Source organism: Ambystoma mexicanum, chromosome 5q, assembly GCF_040938575.1.
Source record: "Ambystoma mexicanum isolate Mex_15411 chromosome 5q, UKY_AmexF1_1, whole genome shotgun sequence".
Taxonomy (NCBI): domain Eukaryota; kingdom Metazoa; phylum Chordata; class Amphibia; order Caudata; family Ambystomatidae; genus Ambystoma; species Ambystoma mexicanum.
In genome coordinates, this window is record NC_090933.1 from 784728004 (window position 1) to 784750779 (window position 22776).

The window sequence follows — 22776 nt, forward strand, 5'->3', positions numbered from 1 at the left end:
GAATTTTACAAGCGCTATACGTCACTGCTGCTCCCCCACTTGCTGGCCCTTTGGGAGGAGTCGGTAGAGGCTGGTGTGTTTCCCCCTTCACTCCGTGAGGCCTAAATCACAGTATTACTTAAATCTGGCAAATCCCCCTCGCAATGTGGTTCATATTGCCCGCTCTCACTTATAAATTCTGAAGTCAAAATATATGCAAAGGCTCTGGCGCTCCGGTTAGCTCCCTTTTTACCATCCATCATCCATCCAGATCAGGCGGGCTTCGTCCCGGGGCACTCCACGTCCCTGTACCTAAGGCGTCTATTTAATATAATTAACAGAATTAGCCCCGAGACACACGCAGTGGCTGCCACGCTCGACATGCAAAAAGCGTTTGACTCAGTTTCATGGCGGTATCTGTGGCGGGTTCTCGAGAGCTGCAAATTTGGACCCTCCTTCCTCTCTTGGGTCAGATTGCTTTACTCAAACCCTGTGGCTAGTGTCCGCACCGATGACCGTTGCTCCCCTCTCTTTGAGATCGCCAGGGGGACGAGACAGGGGTGTCCCTTCTCTCCCTTGATTTTTGCTATAGCAATAGAGCCCTTCGCTGATATGCTCCGCCAATTTCACGCTCACAGAGGCCTCCGCACTGCGGGTCAGGCGGACATAGTGTCCCTATATGCGGATGACGCATTCTTGTTTATACGCTCCCCCTCTATCAACTTACCCCCAATACTGGAGGACATCATTCAGTTTGGCCGGATCTCGGGCCTTAAGGTGAATTGCTCGAAGTCCACTCTCTTCCCACTCACGGAATGCACTCTCACCCCTCCTGACACCCTGGGATTCACATGGGCTCAATCCACGTTCACCTACCTGGGGATAGAGGTAACGCGCCAGCAGGTGCTAACCTTCAAGGAGAACTATCAGAATTATCTTACACACCTGACGGCTAAAGTTCTAGCCTGGGACAAGCTCCCGATATCCCTTGCAGGCAGAATAGGGCTATTGAAAATGGTGGTGTTGCCCCATTTGCTTTACAGGTTCACCAATGTACCGTTGTGGCCAGGAGTGGACTTCTTTCGTGATTTGACCCGTACAGTTAATTCCTTTCTTTGGCACTTGGGCGCGGTCCGTCTCAAGCTGGAGACCTTGTCCACCCCTATGACTAACAGGGGCTTCGGTGCCCCTGACTTCCTTAAATACTGGCTGGTATCCCAGATCCAGTATACGTCCTACTGGTTTAATACAATGGACCCCCCCCCCCTCATGTCCGACTCGAGAAGCTTGCGGTCTGCGACCGCGACATCCGCTCCCTGGTGATACAACCCGCTCCCCTGGCACTGGACTCACAGTGCCCGGTCGCTTGCACATCCCTCGCATTGGCAAAAACATGGAAGCTGACTGGAACTGCTTACGCTTTCCATGGCAACCTCCCTCTTTGGAACTTCCTCCCAGGGATCCCACGGGTTACACCACTCACGGCTCGTCGCTGAGCTGAAGCGGGCTATGAGTTGCTGCGTGACGTGTTTGATCAGGGTATATTCGTTGAGTGGCCTGATCTTCCATTGCCCTTGAGGAGCGGCCAGAGCGTATGGCTCCAATACTCGTCTCTCCGTAGGACCCTTAAGCGTAATTATCAAACGTTCCCCGCATTACCACCGGACGACCCTGCCATCGAGGAACTCACCTCCCCCTCACCCATGAGAGGCAAAATGTCCAGGTTATACTCTATGCTGCAGTCCAGATCTGTCCCAGAATTTGCTAAACTTAAGCGAGCGTAGGAGGTGGACCTAGGGGTGGAAATGTCAGATGAGCGCTGGGCACACTTATGCGAGCGCACTCACCGAGTGTCCTTCAACTCCTGTTTTAAACTTATTCAGTTCAAAGTGCTGCATAGGTTCCACTACACCCCGATCAGATTGCATCGCATGTCCAGTGATCATCCTTCTAGTTGCCCTAGATGCGGTCAAGATGATGCCGACTACATCCACATGATTTGGTCCTGCCCCCGCCTCTCACAGTTCTGGGAGGCGGTTTGCTCGACGGTGTCTGCAATGCTTGATCACCCCATTGACCCTTCCCCGGCGTTGTATCTCTTTCATGACCTCCCAGGCCTCTCCCGAAACCCCAAAAAACTGGCTGGCCTCTGCATGCTCCTCGCGGTGCGATCCATCCTGCTCTGCTGGCTTCGCCCCTCACCTCCCACACATGCCCAATGGCTAAGGGCGGTCACGTGGGCCTCGGACTCCGAGGAAACCTGGTCTCACATGCAACCTACCCACTCCAGGCCTAGGAACATCTGGCTCAGGTTCCGTTCTTACATGTCCGACCTCAACACGACACCGGAAGCTTCGCCCCCCCCACCTGCTTCCTCCCACCAGCTTGGGTCCTCACCCCTGTCATAGCTCTCTCCCACCCTCCCCATGTCATAAACGTTCCTATGGTTTTGTGTTAATGTGTGAAGCAATCTCTGTATGCCCATACTGTGTACACTGTATTCATATTGTACTTGCCTGGCGCTGTTCGCCTGTGTTTTGCTGCCACGCTGAATAATAAAAAGAAGTTTAAACAAAAATTTAAAAAAATATCTATTGTACACCGACGATTTGGTAATTATGTCCCAAACCCCTAGTGGTATGCAGAATATGTTACAAGCCTTAGACTCATACACAAAAAAGAACAACATGATTATAAACATCAAGAAATCGCAGCTGGCGGTATGTATGCCAAAACCATCTAAAATAAAAAGAAGACAAAAGGCCCCGTGGAGAATTCAAAATACAATCTTGGCCGAAGTGGACCATTATAAATATCTTGGAATTGTGTTCTCAAATAATATTAATCAAATTCATCATAGAATCAAACTAGATTCCAAACTTTGCGCTCTAACATCGCAAGCCAAAATACTAGCATACAAATTTGGGAAATTCTCACTCAAGCATGTTCTGTCATTCTACCAAATGAAAGTAATCCCAATCTTGATATACGGCATGGAGGCCTTCTGCACTATAAAAAAAGAAGATTGGAACAAAATGGAAGCCAGTTTTTGGAAGAAAGTTCTGAATTTGCCTAACTGCACCCCCCTACCTTTGATCCGATACGAATTGGGGTCACTTTCCTTGTATTCTCAATTATTATGGAAAATGTGCTCCCTACTACGTAAATGTATACTGAGCATTCAAATGCACAATGTGTTGGGCATAGCAGCAAAACACTTACTATCAGATCGTAATACACTGTCAAAAACCTGGTGCAAAACAACATATAATGCTAGGTCAGACGCAGCTATCGATCTGTAACTACTAATGACCAATCTTGGGCGAGCAAAAATTAAACTCTGTCAACTTGACTGGATACAGAATATGGAGTTATGTGCGCAATACAAGGATTTTGACATTTCGTTGCTTGGAGCAAAAAGGTATAGACAAATGGCGGAATATTTGACTAAATGCCCCTCACCATACATTCGAGCTCAGTACATGCGCTTTAGGTTCAACTTGTGGCACACTCGTGAAGTATTGGTGCGAAGAGGAATAATCTCGAAAAACTTAATACATTGTCGATATTGCTTAAATGAATGTGAACCTGAAACATTGAAACACTTATTGGTGTATTGTCCTGCCTTGATTGTGACTCCCAAACAATTTTTCCAAAGAGTGTTTGAGTTTACGGTCCATTTAAATGCACAGGAAATTTGGCAATGGGTCTTTACATGCCCAAAAGTATCGGTAAAAGTGGCAATTGTACACTTCTTAGAAAGGACAGTACCCGAAGATAGTCATAGTAGGAAGGGTGAAGGGGAAGGATGATGAATTCCTCATATTATTAAGTTAGGTTGGAACTGTTCTATTTCCCGCCTCCCTTTCCCCTTACCCTTACCCTTATACCTCCTGTGCTTTGCCCTTCTTTCTCTGTTTCTGTGTGTTCATTCAAGTGAGTTTCTGAATTACAAGTTAATTGCACATTTTAAGGTTGGATTTTAAACATGAAATTTGATTGAAAGTTTTATCTTAAATGAAATGAGTAGAAATGAAATAATTGTATGTTTATATGTATTTGAAAAGTTGTTATGCAACTAAACAAATTAATGAAAAAAAATAAAAAAATAACAAAAAACAGATAAATGCAAAACAGTACAAAACTGGAAAAAAACATTAATGTACCAAGTACCATGAAACATTCAACAATCCTCTACCTTACTTACACAGTTGCACTAACATCTACAAAATGGCCAACACCAACAGCCCTTTCCCCATTATGCTCCCTTTACACATCAAAGAAACACTAGAAGCCCTCTTACATACTGCTGCAAGAGCTCTGGCCACCGATAAAACGCTCTACAAACATACCTAAAAAGCAAAATAATATCAATAAGAATGTTTGGCAAGATAGCATCTCTGACTTGTGCTACTGTGTTTCTGCTATTTGGGCCAATGAAGGTGGGCAGTGCATTTATGGCAAGGGCAATACTCTTTCCAAGTGTAGACAAAGTGTTGCTAAGTGATGTGACATTCCTCCACATGTGATACAAGGCATGGATATAAGGGATTGACTTCACATGACTAAATGCCTGCCATTCCTGTCTATGTTAACTAACTGGTTGACTCACATTTTCAGGCCAAAGACTCCTTTTAGAGAAACAGTGGCATTACAGCAGGCCTTTCACAATCTAGTTAAGTCTCGCCAACTGGCCCAGGTACTGTGGTACTTAAAGGCAGAAAGCCCCCTTTTATCACATTTGATGAGCCTCCTATAATTTTTGCTAGCTTTGGACTCTCATCTTAAAACCAGTTCTGACTGGCACATGCAGATTCCTGTTTGGGCTAGTACAGATTAATTTCCTTTTGTGGGAGACTCTTCCAGAATGCATGGGTGTGGTTCGGAGCTACCATTGGCTGACCACCCCTCTGTTCAAATGATTCTTGGTGTGCGATTGGGTGCTATATTCACTCACTGCCTTCTAAGTGTGATGCACCTCAGAAGCACCCCAGACTTTGGGTCCCATTGAGTAAGTCTGTCAGCCGTCAGTCAGTTTGGCTTCTAGTCTGTCCAGGATGATCTAGGTAGTTTTGTCATGCCAGAATGGAGGCAGACTGAGGAGCCCCCCCTTGGTTCTGGGCCTGCTCTCCTGTTCACCTTCCTCGCCATCTGTTGCACTCCTCTTGTACTGATTTGGTGGCCCTTCCGGTTACCTCCTTCAGCAACCTCTATGTGTTGGCCCATTAGGGCCCACTCCTCGCTCTAGTCTACTTCATCTCTTTACCACGGTGGGTCCCACCTTCCTTCCTGTTTGGTGCTCCGTGTTTTGCTACTCTGAGCACTGCCATTCACCCCCCCCCTGACTCTCTTCCTCAGTCATTTCTCCACTCCATAGAGCACCACCCTCCTCCTCTAACCGCTCTCTTGCTGCTTCCTTCAACTTACCAGACACCTCCAACATCAGCTTTGTGAATGTTAATTGACAATATTCCCACCTCCACCTTAAACTCTTCCGCCTCTTCAGTAAACTCTAATCTCCTTCTTAAACTTTGCAATATCCTTCTTAAACCCTACAACCTCCTCCTTACACTCTACAACCTCCTCCCTTACACTCCCTTACACTCTACAAACTCCTCCCTTACACTCTACAACCTCCTCCCTTACACTGCACCTCTTTTGGACTCTTCAACCTCCTTCAACTAATCTTCAACCTCTCTAATAACGTCTTCCCTATCCTCAACATTGCCCTGCTCCTCCAGGCTCCTCCTACGGCCTCAGTCTGCGTTGCTACTGCTAATCTCCCTTTCTCTTCAAATGCCTTCCTTCTACTCCTGCTCCAGCAACTGTCCACCTTCCCCCAAGCTCCCACACAGACTAGACTGGGAGCCTGAGTTTCTATAGGACTTTGGACCAATCTTCCAGCCCCTCTTTGTGGAAAGTGGGCTTGGGATTGAAGACGTGATAGAAAGTACCTCTCTGGGTGGATCTCCAGTGCCTGCTGGACCACAACCTCAGGAACTACGTCCATCACCCTGGAATTCCCAACTTCCCCCTGCTGGTATAGGCGATGCTTGGTATGCCCTCGATCAACTCATGTGCCTCTTTTTGGAGATTTAGAAGCTGCGCCTGTACCTATGCAAGGAAAGTCAAGCATGCGGGTGCTACCTCTTCCACAGGACCACTGCTCCCCATTTCCTTTAAGGTTGCTCCCTCATTTATTCCAAGAGGGCCTGTATGGTACTTGTAGGTATATTTTGTCTGCATTTTTAGGGGGACCGGGTCTTATTTCAACATGGGAGAAGTCAGAGCCACCCCCAAGTACTATACATTCACCCTAGGGTGGCCCCTAGAGGTGTCACCATGGGTAAGGAGCCTTGACAGGGAGGGTAGAGATTTTGTATCATATCCCCAATCTGGGGGATTATTGGAGTAGAGTTCCCATGAGACTGGTCCTCGCAATGCTGTGGACCCACAGTGCTGTGCTCTAAGGAATTTCCGAAACAATTCCCCTGGTGTCGCCATCCTGAAGCGTGAGGGTTTCGCAGGCCCCTAGGGTCACTCACTATTGGCACCCTGTGCCAAGCAAGACACTTTGCCGCATCTCTTTTACCGAACACTAAAAACTCTTCTTGAAACGGTTTTACTTACCAGTTGCATTGTTGCCTCTTTTGTTTTACAAACCTTACTTATCTAAGTACAATGTGTTTTTTCTCTTTGCCTTCTCTTAGATAAAGAGTATATTTTCACCAGTGGTGACTGGTGAATTTTATAAGGGGAGACTAAACATTTCCCATGAATATGTGGAAGCGATCAAATTTAGCGAGGATGCTTGAACCAACCAGGGGTAGTTGGACAAGGTTATCCCGTGAGAACGTTTTTTAAATAATGCTTTAAAATGGTGCATTTGACAGGACACTTTGTGAAAAATTGGGTAAAAAGCCACACAGTTTACAGTCGGTTTTGTAGGGTATGAGGTGGCGAAATCTAATAGAGGACAAGTCACCAACAATACACAGGAGCATTTTTCAACAGATTTTCATGATGCCTTTACCCATCATATGCCAGAATTCCGCCAGTGTAAAACATGTTTGTGCTGACTGTGAAGACCATGAATGCTGCATCAATATATGCCAGTAGTCCCATATAAAATCATACTCCTATTTGCGTTGCCCATAATGCCAGTAATGATATTATAAGAAAACAGGTCCACGCTGGTTCTGACAATATATACCCGTATCTACAGAGGACATGCCCTGTTGGATTTGCCCTTAATGCCAGTAAAATAGGCCACAGTAAAATAATCTTGTCCAGACTCGCTGAACCAATGTAGGCCAGTCTAGCCATTCAAGACACTCATGTTGGTGTTACCCTTAATGCAGGTGAAAAATGCCAGAATAAGAAAACATGTGCTTGATGGCTGTTCAAACTACCCTTACCCCCTTTTAGGTATGAAAACTCCACATACTGGATTTTCTCCCATCACCAGGTGTAAATTTCAAGCTACAGTAAGAAACCAGGTCTTCACTAGCTGCTCATGTGCATTCCCCCACCATGAAAGAACCCTCATGACGTTGGTTTTACCTTTGATACCAGAAACAATGCTATGCCACAGAAAAAAAAACGTATCCTTGCTGACTACACAAATCACCCAGCCCACCAGATATGAAAAAAAATCTGTCCATCAGGGATTAAGGGCGGCTGGTGTTAGCAGCCCGCACTTCCGAGGACTCCTGTTATGGTCCTGTTGCTGTGGCCACGCCCCTTCCTGCTTCACACTATGCATAAAATCCTGTGGGCTTCCCGTTAGGGCCAAAGCCTGTCTGGGATTAAGGGCGGCGGGTGTTGGCAGCCCACAATCCGGAGGACTCCTGTTGCAGTCCTGTTGCTGTGGCCATGCCACTTCCTGCATCCCGCTCTGCATAAAATCCTGAGGACTTCCACGTCAGAGCCAAAGCCCGCCATGGATAAAGGGTGGCAGGTGTTGCCAGCCCGCACTCCCGAGTACTCCTGTTGCTGTCCTGTTACTGGGGTTACGCCCCTTCCTACTTTCCACTCTGCATTATATCCTGAGAACTTCCCGTCAGGGTCGAAGCCTGTCCGGGGTTAAGGGCACCGGGTGTTGGCAGCCCGCAGGGTGTTCGCAGCCTGGATGGTCGACTTTGTCTGGACATTGTCTTCTGGAGACTGAGACAGGTGAGAGCGTGACTGAGCACTGCTCGGGGGAAGGTGCCTTGAAGACCCGGCACAGGCCCAGGCCTGGTGAACAGCTGGTGGTTTTAAAATGGAGGAAATAAAGGAGCCCCCACTCACCTCACTCTTACCCCCTTTTCCTGTCCAGATCTGCTCTCCTTTTCAATCTACCTACTCACCCAGCGCCCAAAGCAACTCGTAAGATAAAGTCATTGCAAAGAAGAGGGGGAGGCGGTCGTACTGTTGGTATTGGCTCTGGCAGGGCCTCAGTCCTTGCTCCAGCGGCCCCTATGGACACTACACCTTTGCTTTTGGGGGCTCAGCCAAGGAATCAACCTCTGAGAAACCCAGAAACTGCCTTAATTTCCTGGAGAAGCCATGCTCCCGACTAAAAGAGGGCACCCAAGGGTGGGGCCTCAACCTCATAGTCCGGGGGGCTCCAATAGGCCCAGCTGCCCCGGCGGATCCTTCCGGGGGCGGAACCCATATGACCATGGCCAACTCTACAGCTACAAGCTATGGGGAGAGTGCCCCAAGCATGAACCTAGACGAACTAGTGCCTAACAAAAATGTGCACACTACCGCAGGGAACCGAATCTGCAGCGCCTTTGTGACCAGGAATGCTATAGTGAAGCGCCTTAGACTGTTCAGTGACAAACCTGTAGATTCTGTCAAATTGGTTTTTAGCATGGGACGAATGGCCAGGGATGTCTTGAGAAGATCTGAGTGGTATGGACGGTCACCCAGAAGTGGAATCATAGTCAGTGCTTCCCCTGTCCCGGGAACTGTGTCTTTCCATGAAAATTAATCCATTAATAAAGTTTTATCTGGTGAGAATCTCATCCCTCTGGGCCCCTGGCGATCTGGGAGTTGCCGACGCATTAGCCCTGTGGAAATATGAATAAATGCCCAAAGTGGCATAATAAGGGACTTGTTTTCTCCTCAGTTTTACCCATTTGAACATTTGTCATCAGGGCCTTCGAATTAATCTATTCCTGAAGGACATGGCTGCTTTAATGGTTTTGTGCTCTTAACTGATGCACTGTCTTACTGGGTATGTCTATTGCATTCTTATTATACTGTGTATGTAGGTATGTGTATGACAATGAATTGCTTTTATGGTTTCTACAGACGAATGAAGTTACATCTACTCAAAAACACTCATCATTGGTGTCTTTGCTGTTCATGGCAGTATAAAATACCAAGCCATAGTATGAAAACATATCTTTGATGGCTACACCAATGCTCACCCCACTCCCCACTTAAGAACACTCATGTTGGCTTTGCTGTTTATGCTATTAAAGAATGCCATGCCACACTAAGAAAACATGCACAGACTTGTTGGATCAATGTAGGTCAGTATGGCTACATTAAAATGCTCATCATGTTGGCTTTGCCCTTGATGGCAGGACAAAAATGCCAAGACACTGTTAGGGAGAATTTCTATTTCTGTGACAATTTCCTTTAACCTTAGAGACCCCCAGCTCTTTTGCTGGACTCAGGGTGTTTTAATTTTTACTCCTGAGTGAATGGGACTTTTTCGCACTGTTTAAAGTGTTTCTTACTGTTTAATGGAGTCTGATAAACTGCATAGGCACCTTATGTATGCATTGTGACACACAGCACCTTTTGTGCAGTGGCACAGAGAAGTCCCTTAATGTTTAGCTACATTTTCTTGGGGGAAACTACTATTCCCAAGAATAGTAAGGTGACTCCTGTATTACTGACCATTGCTTTTGTGGGTCCAGCACACACCACCCTATGTCGAGTGCTGGGGGGTTACATAGTAACTCTTTATCCCACTTCTCATGTAACTTTCTGTTACAGTAACTAACTGAATGGCTAGTGGCAGTGGTCTCTTTTTTACTACCTTTGTGCCATGTATCTGCAGGCTGATTTCTCAGCTGCAGTACAGCACCCAAGGGTGACCATTTTCCCAAAATGGCCCTGTTCTTTTTTTGCCATTTCTTGTCAGTTAGTCCCTTCTGGGCTTTTTCTCTGTTGTTTGAATAAGGTTTAAGTCCTTTGTGCATTTTGCCTTTGTCAGGCTTCATCCCTGAAGCCCGCCCAGGCTCCATTGTGTCTGGAAAGGCAGGAAGTGAGGGAGAGTGCCTGTCCTTTGTCTCTAGGTGTGCCAGAGTAAAACAAGTTCTGATTGGCCGGCTGGCTGTCTGCGAGGACAGACACCCTGCTGGGTGATTGACAGCCTAGGACTGTAAATGAATGGGAACATGCTTAAAAGGCATGGTTTTTGGGACTAGAGGCAAAGTTGACCACTGGAGGACAACATCCGATAAAGAAGTCGTGAAGAGATGCCAGCAGCATCTCCTGGACCGCGAAGTGCCCAGTGAAGCCCTGCAGCTGTGCTGACCTTGTTTTTGTTTCGACTGGGAAGACCGGCAGGGGAGGACCTCCTCCCTTGGGCTGGTGGGACCAACTAGTCTTAAGACAAGCTTAACTTTGATGCAACCTCCGACTTGCTGTGAATTTCCAAGGCTGCAGAATCCCAATGCCCGGGGACCCCTGACCATCATTGAGTGCATTGTCTCAGAAGCGTGAATCCGGTCAAAACTTGGTGGGCATACATGGGACCCCTGGTGATGAGAAAAAGGTGCCAAAACCACAAAAGGACACTGAATCTCAGAGAATGCATTGCTGAAAGAGACTCTGCAGCAATGCATTCTCTGAGATTCAGTGTCCTTTTGTGGTTTTGGCACCTTTTTCTCATCACCAGGGGTCCTATATATATATATATATATATATATATATATATATATATATATATATATATATATATATATATAGAGAGAGAGAGAGAGAGAGAGAGAGAGAGAGAGAGAGAGAGAGAGAGAGAGAGAGAGAGAGAGAGAGAGAGAGAGAGAGAGAGAGAGAGAGAGACGGACGCAGAAGCCTGACCAGACGTCCTTCCTTTCGTCACCATGACCAAGGACCAGGAACAAGAATCTGCTACAATGCAACAGGAAGGCACTCAGCTGGAACCAATTCTTTTTTTTTATTTAGTGTAGTCTTTTAGTTTATATTTAAACTTTTATCACACTTTCCATTTCATTTCAATTCATTTCTTTTCCGTTCCTTTCTTCGAGACTATCTTTAAGTCCAACGCCTCCTAAGGTCTATGTTTGTTTATTCACTTGATGTGTTCAGCTGTTTGCGTGTTTACCTCTGCTAGTTCGTCGTCTTTTTCTTTGAGGATTTTATCCAAAAAGTTTATACCCGCACATGAGAATCTGGGATTGTGTCCTTGAATAAAATAGTCCCATCGTTCCTCGTCGTTGCATTGGGTTATTTTTAACATGTACCTTGATAACAAACGCTTTCTGTCCTTTGAAACGGCTGTGCAGTTCATCATGAGATGCATCGGTGTCTCCAGTTGCCACTCTTTTTGACAGAACCTGCAGCGCCCTTCATTGATGCCTCTTCCTCCAGTTCTGTTTTTATATTCATTTGTTGGGTAAACTCCCAAACGGATTTTTAGTAGTGTTGCTCTATGTGTGTATGATGGAAATTTTACTAGATACTCTGGGAGCACATTTCTTTTTCTATGTTCGACTGCCATGTTTTTTATGTTCGTTAACTTCATTTTGGCCTCTCTTGTTGCAATCCAGTCCTCTCTCATGAGCTTTTCTTTTACTTTATTGGGGTTTGTAACCAGTTCTTCTTTAGATGAATCCATTTTTGTTAGTGCTTGCGACCATTCTCTTTTCCAATGGTTAAGGTAGGTTGAGCTTTTGTCTAATCCTTTGGTTGCCAGTAGTTTATAACCCTCAGCCGGACCGGTTTCGCAGATTTTTCTCAACAGGCATAATGATTTCCATTTCATTATGGCTTCAAGTGACTCGAGCCCCAGTTCAGCTCTTATTGCCACTATCGGAGTGCACCTTGGAAGCTTCAATACTGGTTTCCAAAATCCACTTTCCAATTTCGACCATATTTTATATGATAGATTCAAACCAGCTTCACTTCCATATGTTAAGGAGGGCAGGACTTTTTGAACATAGAACATTCTTACCGGTGCCAATGAAAATTTACCGTATTTACCATCTAGGACTCTTCCTTGTGCGCTTAGATTTCTGACTTTTACAAGCAGAGTTTCTTCCCAGCTCTTTTCCACTGTAGAGGCGTTGAGTCCGACACCTAAGTATTTTATCGTCTGTATTCGTTCAAGAGGTTCTCCTGCTATCTGCCATTTAAATTTTTTCATTATGGCGTTGTTCTTGCCATTTATAGTCAGAATCTTTGATTTTCCCACATTGATCAGCAGCTCATTTTTTTGCATGTAGGTTTGTAAGTTGTTTATAAGACGTTGCAGCCCGATTCTTGTTTCATCTAATAGTACTATGTCGTCTGCATAGCATATTATCGCCACTTCCTGGTTGTTTATTTTCGGACTGAAATGTCTTGTGCATGATGTTATTTCTGGAATGTCGGCTATAAACAGTTTGAACAATGTTGCTGCAAGCGGACATCCTTGCTTCACACCCTTGTTGATTCTGATGTTGGCCGTCAAATCCCCTCGGTCGTTTACTCTGATTTGGGTGGTCGTATTTTGATGTAACGCCCTTATTGGGTTCAGTAATTCCGCTGGACACGACCAGGATTTTAGCTTTTCCCATAGCTTTCTTCTGTTTACAGTATCAAATGCTTGGCTTAGATCAATAAAGGCCAAATGTAGTTCTTTTTTGAACTCTATTGCGTTGGCTTTTAGCATTGATATGATAAATAGGCTTAGATCAGTTCCTGTTCGCTTTGTGAATCCTGTTTGGCGCGGGTCGATGATGTTGTTCGTCTCTGCCCATTTTGTCAGGTTTTTCTGTAAGTCTGCTGCAAAAAGTTTTCCTGTTGTTGCTAGTAACGAGATAGGTCGATAGTTTGTAGGCAAATCTCGTTGACCCTTTTTGTATATTGGCACTGTTATGCTTTTTGTCCATGTTTCTGGGATCTTTCTTTGTAACCCAATTCTCTTGAATAAGATGTTTATTATCACTGCCCATGATTTTGGATCTTTCTTCAGGTGGATATTCGTTAATCCATCAGGCCCTGCAGCGGAGGAATCTTTTAGTTTCCGAATTGTGGTTTCGATTTCCACCTCGTCCATCATTTTCATCCAGGGAAGTGTTGTTATCCCTTCAGGTAAGTCTACATCGTCAGCTCTAGCAGAGAAGACTTCTGTGTAATGTTTTATCCAATCATTCTCAGATACTCCACATATTAGTCTACTTTGATGGTTCAGGGTACAATTGTTTTAGGTCCCATGTTTCTCTGGTGTTGGACTTTTGTAAGGTCTTTAGCATTAATTCCCCTTGCTCTTGAAGTCGTCTTGTTTTAAATTCTGTGAGCCAGTTTTTATATTGATTTCGGCATACTTTGATGTTCCTTTGTTTATCTATATTTGCGTCTTTTTTTCTTTTTTTACAAGCTCTTATTTCCTTTCTTAGTTGTTTCCTCCTTTCAACTAGTTCTCTGCTATATTTGTGCTTGTGAGTTAATACATTAGTTTTAAGTCCTGAGCTTGTTATTTTGTAGGCTTCTAATAATGTTTCATAATTGAGGTGTCCCGTCAAATTCTTTTCTGGTCCCACGAAGACCTCTTTCAACGATACAATGTTTTTCTTTGTCAGCCTTAATCGATTTGCCGACAGATTTAAGGCTAGGTTAGTACTGTGCCCGTAAGTTTTTAAACTTCCCTCTCTCCTCCATGATGTTTTAAGGATGTTATGATCACTGTCAATTTGAGATAATATTTCAAAGTTTTCTATTTCCAACTTCAAGGGTAAAGAGACCCAAATATAGTCTATTGTTGTTGATACTTGACCATTCGACCACGTTTGTTTACCTGGAATGTCGGCACGTGTTTGACCGTTTAACATATGCAGGTTAAAACCTTTTGCCATCTGTGCCCATCTGGCCGCGTTTGAGTTCCCATCTGTAGTTCATCTAACCGCGGGAGCCCGTTTTTTGTCAGACATTTTATGTTTAGATCACCACATAATATTATTTGACAAGTTGAATTCTGTTCCCTTCTTTTGACTATTATGTCTGTTATTGCTTGAAGGAACTGGGTGGTTGTTGTTCCCGCTGGGTTCCAGTAGACGTTTATCACCAATAAGAAAGACATTTCCACCTTCTTAGAGTCGCTGTTGGTTTCTATCAGAGTCCATTGTATAAGGTGGGTTGCATTACCTTTCTCCATGATCCTCCAGCCACTTCCCTTTCTTATTAAAGTGATTAGGCCGGCATAAGGTCTCCCATCTCGTTCTTTTTTTGCGGGGTTCATGGCGATCTCGAAATTTCTGCTTACAGGCATTTCGCGTATCCAGGTCTCCTGTAAACATATTATTGTGGCGTTGTTCAATAGCGGGTTCTCCTTCGTCATCAAGTGCTTAAATCCTCTCGTGTTCCAAGAGAACAGTGATTCCTCGTTTCTTACTTCCGACTTTCTTTGCTATCGGTCAATTCCATCTGAGGATAGGGAACATGCTAACCATAGCCAGTCTTCTTGAAGCTCTACATTCCTTTTCAGACTGTCTTTTCTGTCCTTATTCGTTTTTTCTGTTATTCTTAAGTCATCTTTCACCATTTCTTCAAGTTCACCCTTCGTGTTTGTCACTGTTATTTTGAAGTTTTCTTTTTGCATTCTGACCGCTCCCTTTTGCGGTAAAGGAGTTTTTGAAGCTCTTTTCTGTTCTCGAGGTGTTTGCTCTTTTTTCTTATTGTCATCTGTTGTTGAATTATTTAATACTTCTCGAATCTCATAGCCTCGATTCAACAGCTCTTTTCCGTCTTTTAAAATTAATTCTTTGTGTGTTCTTGATTTGAGATGTAAAACCACTTTGTCCACACGATCTTCGTCAATGTATTCAACCACCGCTATATCTTCGTTTCTTAGCTTTCTCAATTTGTCTACACAGTGAAGCAGGGCTATCACGTTTTTCCGGTTTAGTTTTTTTCCTTCGTTTTCTTCAAGCAAGTTTTCGACCAGCACCTTTTTAGGAGACTGGACTCTTTCGTTATGCTGTTTTTTCCTGTAATTGCGATTCGGCTCATTGGACTGTTTTTTTCTCGGGTGCTTCGGGTTCCATGGATTATACGTTTCTCCAGAAAGGTCGCTCTTGGTCTTTGCTTTTTCAGTCGGAAATTTTTCCCTGTTGGTTCTATTTCTTTTTTCATCTAATGTTAGGAACCCTGGATGTTCATGTTGATCGTCATCAGCCGAGTCCGTGTACGAGCTTTCATCGTCCTGTCCATTTTTCTCATCCCTTTGTACTGGCCTTACTTCATTTTGCACTTGCCATGAAGGCTCAGCCACTTCCATTGGATATTGCCTGTTGTATGCTTCCACCTCTTCAATGTAGAAAGAGGCATCCTCGATCAGATCTCTTGAATCATCATGCGACTCTAGGACGCTATCTTTGTCCTCAGTGATCAGCACTACATGCCTTTCACTTTGTTTGGGTGGCGGTCGAGTTGTTCGATCTATTTCTTTACTTAAGGTCGTGTCTTCGTTTTCTCTTGTTTGTTTAACGTTCCTGAATATTGACCGTATGCCTTTTATGGATCCCTCTCCTTTTTTAGAGGTTTTCGGAATTCTCTTTTCTTTAGCCTCTACTGTTTTAGTTATGTTGAGTATTTTTTTTGATGTTGTTGTAGCTTCGGCCGTATTTTTTTTTTGGTTCTCCTGCCCTTCTTTAGGACCGAACACGGGATAGTGCTCGTCTTTGTTCAAGTTTTTCTTTATATACTCGTTATCTCTTGTTTCAGCTAAGAGATCATCGGCTCGCTTTGTCTTATTTCTCTTCATCGGATCTTTAACCGGACCTTCACAGATTTTTCCCTTACACGTCGTGTTTTCACTAATGCTACTCGGTCGATTTCTTGAATCCTCTGGGTCTTGCGCTCTAGATTTTAATAGTGTCACTTTATTTGTTTTTTCACTGTGTGTTAATGCTGGGCAGTATTCTTGATTTTCTTTATTATAGCCCTCGAAACTACTTGTGTCTGGTCCGTTTTCCCTCATGACCATTTGGTTAGTAGTTGCAACTAGGCTCTGGATTTTTTGGTTCCTCTGCAGACTCAGTGGATTTACGCATCCATTTTAATGAGTCTAGCAAAGCGTTTGTCAGGATGTCTTTTTCTTGTCTATCTCCACTTGCAAGGTCAAACAGTCTCCTTTGCCATGCTGCTGAGGTTTCTGCTTCTTGATTTAACCTCGCTTCCAGTTTTAAGGCTGTTATTTCTTGGGCAGTTAGCTTGGTGAGCATTAAAGCTACGAGAGCGTTATTGTCCTTTACATTTTCACTGATGGATTCGTACAATTTCATATATGGGGCTAACGAGATTATTAAGGCGGCCATTACATTATTCTGCAATTGTGTTCCCAATTGTGGGAATGAAGTTGGTCCTACAACTACTTCTTCGTTGTTGTTTATGCTTTCTTTTGTGTTTCCTGTTGGTTTTTTTTTGACACTTTGCGAGTGGATGGTATGTTGAGCTTTTCTTTGTGGCGAGCATTCATCTGTTTGTGTTGCGGTACATCTCGTCGTGGCGTTTTCGCACGACTTTTCCCCTTGTTGCATTTGAGCGTTAAGGAACCGGCGTCTCTTTTCAAATGTTGAATGCAAGCATCTTTTGTCAGTTGGTGAGTCTGTCGATAAGTCAGCATCTTCAAAATTAAGAAACTGCTGGGTTCTTAGTGCCCTACACGGGGTCTTCTCAGATCTGGTCGTTGTTTTTGTTCTTACTTCCAGGTCTTTAAGTTCACCTCTCCCAAGAGAGGGACTACTTTCCTGGCCGGGTTTGAATCTATTACCTGTTGTTATTCTCTTCATATTATTTCCTTCCATTGTTTTAATAAAATGTTCTCTCCATTCGTGTTCTCCAATCTCTTCAGCAATTGAGGTTTCCTGACCACCTGTTATTACTGTAGGCTTTTTCCCGATTAAGGGGGAATGCAGTTTTTTCTTTGCTGATTGAAGAAGCTGGTTTATTTGTCTACGTGGGTCAGTCCCCTCTTTCTGACTAAGTCCACTTTTCTGCGATCTATGCATGATTAATGATTCCAATTTTTTGTAGTCATTCTCGTTTGGTCCTGCTACCGTTTGTGCCTTTATGTTATTTATTTGTTCTTTGGAGACATTCAAGTCATCGTGTGGTATTCTGCTATTATCTGTTTTATGGTTCTCTCCTTTATCACTTATAGATAGTATTTCGGAGGCATCTGAGTAAACTGATTCGTCTAAGTCTTTGTTAAGTAATTGAATGACTTTTTCAGTGGTGTTTACGCTGGTAATCTCTTCATCTTCCATTGTCATTAGTACTTTGTTTTTTTGATTTTGCTCTAACTGAGGTTCTGGTGGATATACTCCATCATTTTCTCTGTTTGTCGTTGTTAGACTACTCTCGTTCCTTTCTACCACGGGCAGACTTTCTCTTGTTTCCTCCTCTTCCGTTCTTAAGTCAGTTCTATTTTGCTGCGCTTCCATCAACCGACCAAGATCTGTTAGTTCGGCGTCTGTCACGTTTAGGTGTTCAGCTAGCGATGGTGTTGTTGGATCTGGGTCTTCACAGTTTGATTCCTTTTCGTTTATACACTGCTGTAGTATTACGTTTTCGCCTGTGGGTAAGATCTGGACTTGGTCAGCCCACTCTGTTGTCGGACTTTCCCTGGAGGCTTTTTCACAAAAAACATTTCCTTCAACATTAATTTTTGTGATTGTGTGCATGTGTGCGTTTGCTGATGTTGTCACATTAAGTGGGTTGATGTTCATATCTCCTTTGATTGCTTCCCTCCTCAGTTCCCTCCCTCCCATCTCTGAGTTTTTGGACAAGTCAGTGTTCGATAATCTGGGAAAGGCAGCAATCTTACCTCTTTCTTTGTGTATGTCATGGATGTTCCCCAGTCTCTCTCGTTGTTGCAGTGGAAGTCTTGAAGTTGCTCTTGTGAGTGGGCGGGCTGTAGCCCCTCCTATAGAGATGTTACTACTGTCTTCTGTTACTGTTATTGTCGAGGCCATCGTTCTACGCCTCTCTTTGTGGTTGTCTTGTTAGTTTCACGCACAGCCCTTGTGCCGCAAACTTTATGGAGTTTTGAAATGCGAGGATTGAACAATACGGGCTTTATTATTTCTTTTTTTTTTTTTTTTGGGATACGTTTCCTTTCTGGCTGGTATTCATGACTGTTATGTTATGGATTTACGTTCAGGAGTGGGATCAAAGAGATTAAATCTCCGCAGTCTCCCCAAGTTGAGGTGTTGCGCCCCAGCGCCAAACAGCCGCACAACAGCCAGTAGGCTTTACTCCCCCGGGCTTAACGCCGCAAGGGTAGACTGGCCCGATTTTGTGGGCAGGGAATGTCACGTGAGCAGTCACGTGAGTTGCACTGTACTCCGCCCCCTCCTGGGAGCGAGTGTTTGCCGTGCGCGAGTTTAAGAAAACTCCCAACGCAAATTCCAAGGCACAGAGTAAAAACGTTTGTCTTCAAAAAAGGAAATGTTTCTCTATAATGGAGAAGTCTGCGCCGTGCTGCTGGACTGGCCCGATTTTGTGGGCAGGGAATGTCACGTGAGCAGTCACGTGAGTTGCACTGTGCTCCGCCCCCTCCTGGGAGCGAGTGTTTGCCGTGCGCGAGTTTAAGAAAACTCCCAACGCAAATTCCAAGGCACAGAGTAAAAACGTTCGTCTTCAAAAAAGGAAATGCTTCTCTATAATGAACCAATTCTTCAGTTCTCAGGTACTGTGGGGTTTGGGGTATATCTATTGTTTGCCAATTGTGGTGCTTCCTAGCTTGGGAGTACTATTTTAAACCCTTCTGAGTTGACCTCAACTCACTTGCACTGGCCTCCCAGTTTGTGCTTCTTCAAGGTGGCTCCTCTTGAGCTTCTATGATTTTCTACTGAACTACTGACTATTTTAAAACATTTTCTAATAAGAGAGCATCAGAACTTTGAACTAGCCCATTGACTTTGGCTGTCCTGACTCCATAAAGGCGCCTTTCTGAACCTATTGGCTTTGGCAGTGCTTGTTCCCTTACATGTTTACATTTTTGAACACCATCATTGATGGGATAAAAGACTGCCCACATGCCTCTGGGAGAATCTAACTGTTTTACTACTTACAAAGTATGTTCTGATCTGACTAACTTTTCCCTCCTTAAAACTAAATATTGTAATGGTGATCACAAATAAGTGCTGACCTCAAATGACGTCACTCAGTGTGCTGGACTATGTATAAAATAAGAAAAGTTTACTCACCTACTTTATTGCTCTTGTTGAACTGAATCCTTACTTTGGGATTAATGTTACTATTAGTTGCTGCTTTTTAAAGCTGGTCTAATTAGCCATGTGTATATGTAAATATTTAGTCTGTAACTAAGTGTTTAATTGGATACCTGTATTTGCTAATTTAACTGTACAGCTCTACATCTCACATTGCCCCTCTTAACATAAGCCTGGATGCTCAGTCACTATACCAACTTGTGTAGTACTACAGCCCTGTATCAAAAGGTGAGTTACCTAATAGCAAGAGATAAGTCTTGTAAAGTCCCACACCAGTTGGACTTCTTACCTAACAGACACAATAAGAAAACATGTATTTGCATGCTGCTCTAATGCTCCAGAGTCCCCCGCCCATGTAAGAATATGCATGTTGACTTTCCCCTAACAGCAGTGTAAAATGCCATGCCACAGAGTAAGAAATAGGAAAACATGTCCTTGCTGGCGTTCTGCACACACCAATGCTACACCAGCCTTGCATGTACACGCACATTTGTACACTCAGTCACACACAATACATCTATTATTACTCAATCAGTCATTCACACACCACCCAGAACATTCCCACTGCATTCTCATTCAAACACGCCTGCACACTCATACACCCCAATCACACTGCACTCTCATACATGCACTTAGAGACACCCCCTTGCATGTTTGTGTACATACACATCCTACATATTTGCATGCATACATATAGAAATGCTTTTCCTTTCTATACCGGTTTCCCTTTAGACCTCCAGCTCCTGCACTGCACTCAGTCAGGAACCAGGAAGCAGAGAGTGCTTACTGGTTCCTACTATACACGGTGGAGCCGGAGAGCCTCCATCTCACTGCCCAATCAAACATAAATGTGCAGGAGCACACCCTACGCACAGTTAGCCAATCCCCAGCCTGCATCCACAATGGGCCATACAAGGATGGGAAGTGAAAACACCCTGGCCTAGCATGGCCCATCTGGCATGCGCACAGCTGGGAACTGTACTGCAAATTAAGGAAACCGCATTTCCCGGTTGATGCTGGGCAAGCCACTCCTGTACTTTTATAAAAATGTAGAATGGTGGCATTGTCTCATTGGGTATACATGAAAAATGTGTACTGTACCTGTTAAACAAAAACACACCGCCTAAGAGTTAAGCCTGGGATGCTCTGTCACAACAATCACTTGAAGAGCAAGGTTAGCTTGAGGGATTTACTAGCATTACCCAAGTCAGGAAGATGCACCAAAAGACCCAGACCACAAGTTTAAGGATAACCACCCCAAAATCACCAGCCACAGGCAACAGCACAAACCATGACACAGGCTTGATGAGCCAGATAAGCAAAGTCTAAAACTATATGCAGATCTGTGCCTACTAATGAGGGACAAATAAAAAGGAATGTAAAAGACCATGTGAACACTTAGGAAACCATTTCCAAACCAGATATTTCCTTTACATGTATTGCCCGACACCCTACCACATGGGACCACTACTTCAGCAGAGGCAAAGAAAAAATACAAATATCAATCAACAGGTGCCAATCAATGCTGATACACTTCAGTGGTAAAGCAATTACAGATATACAAAACAAATGATAAACTCACCTCTTTGTTTACAGCAAAGCCAATAGACACAGCGACAAAGGGAAATCTAGAAGGAAAAAAAGCAGGTGTTAGGACAGTTTTTTTTTCTCCAACTAAGGGCTTAGTAAAACCATTCAACTGAGGCAGTAAAAGACCCCACTCTTATTATAAGGCTGTACCACCCAAGTATACAACATGGTAGACAGAGCAGCCAAGCTTATTTTAGGAGGGAGAGAGGGCTGTAGAATCAGTACAAAGAAATTGTAATACAAATGGTCCAAAGAAACACTGAAAAACTATCAATTGTAAAATTGTAAAAAATAAATTGTAAAAATAAATGGATTATTTAAATACAAGTACGCCCATATAAATCTTGGGGGAAATAAGTACTATCACATTATATATAACCACATGGGAGTCAGCAGCAGGCAGGGTGAGATAGGGCTTAGTTGCAGGCAAAGTCAGAGCTCCTGAGGAAGACTGGGCAAACAAATAAGTAGTTCACTTTGAAAGTTTGATAGGATCCAGGAATTTCAGAGAAGACACCCTAGGAGGATTCCAGCAGTGGGCCTGGGTGAACTGGACGAGTATTCCTTTGTCTAAAAGACAAAAGACAGGACTTTGGAAGGACTTCTGGAGCAGGGATCACAGAAGAAGGCTCCAGGCAAGATTTTCCTTGCGGCTGGATGCAGCTCTGTAGATTTGGTGCCATTTTCAGGAGCACAGAAAAAAACAAAATATTGCTGGTCGGATTTTCATCATTTGAAAGGTTCGGACTCGATTCACGTCTCTGGAGGTCCAGCAGGATGCCCACAAAGTTTCAGCAAAATTCGGAATTCGGATGACTGTGCACTGCACTAATGGCCTGGGTTCCTAGGGGTATTGCAGCCCCACATGGTTGCAGCACAACGTGGGATGGCTCAAAATGCAGCGGGTCACACCAGGCTCTGGTACGGGATCATCCATTTCGGGATCCCCAGGTCGATTGGAAGGAAGGGCTACAGCAGGCTCTGGTTACACAGCAGGCTCTCCCGTCGCTGAAAATCGTCTCAGCCGCGTTTCCATCATCCTCTCTGGTTTTGGCTCCAGTGGTCGACTTGCCAGCAGCTTCCATGTTCGGAGTTTTTATCAGGAACTACAGCACAACCTCTACATTCTCTTCCTGCTTTTCCAGACACTCTGGAGCCTGGGCAGGAAATCCACAGGATTCCCGCTGAAGACAAAACAGCCACTGAGGTTGTTCTCACCTAGAATGGCAGGGGAAGACCTCAGAAACATCAAGCACACAAGAAATGCTGAAAAAAGAAGGAGCCCACCATTTTAGAAAAATGGTGTCCCTTTTGTGCATTACCAAGGTTGAATTAACAGTCAAAGTTAAAACCACTGCCACCAGACATTCATGTAAAACTCGCAATTGTAACATAAAAGTTGCCAGGTAAGTGAGAAAGGGGATTCAATGTATCCCGCCAGCACTACGCACAAGGTGGGGTGTGCAGGCTCACTATATAAATCTAAGGGGGGATGAAAATCCCCGTTTACTACTTAGAAACTGTAGTTCACCCAAGTACATGAAAGGGAAATAACAGGGCAACTCATAGGGGCAATCCAGCCTAAGCCCAAAAGTTGTAGGAAACTATAACTTCAACCATACACTACAAAGAGAGACATAAAAAGGTCACCCATAAAAAGAGTAAACAACTAGCCAAGAGGGGAAAAAGATTGCCCTTCACCTAGGGACAAGGTAAAATAGTTACCTAGTCAAAGCACAATGTT

General features: G+C 44.2%; 1 protein-coding gene across 2 annotated transcripts in view; it reads right to left on the reverse strand.

The window, feature by feature from the left end:
* Nucleotides 1–22776, reverse strand: part of IMPA1 (inositol monophosphatase 1) — a 319632-nt gene that overhangs the window by 154889 nt on the left and 141967 nt on the right. For both annotated transcript variants that reach the window (XM_069621274.1, XM_069621273.1), the window contains one exon: nucleotides 21025–21070. In XM_069621274.1, the coding sequence (XP_069477375.1) occupies nucleotides 21025–21070 (46 nt within the window). The remainder of the gene's footprint in view (nucleotides 1–21024; nucleotides 21071–22776) is intronic.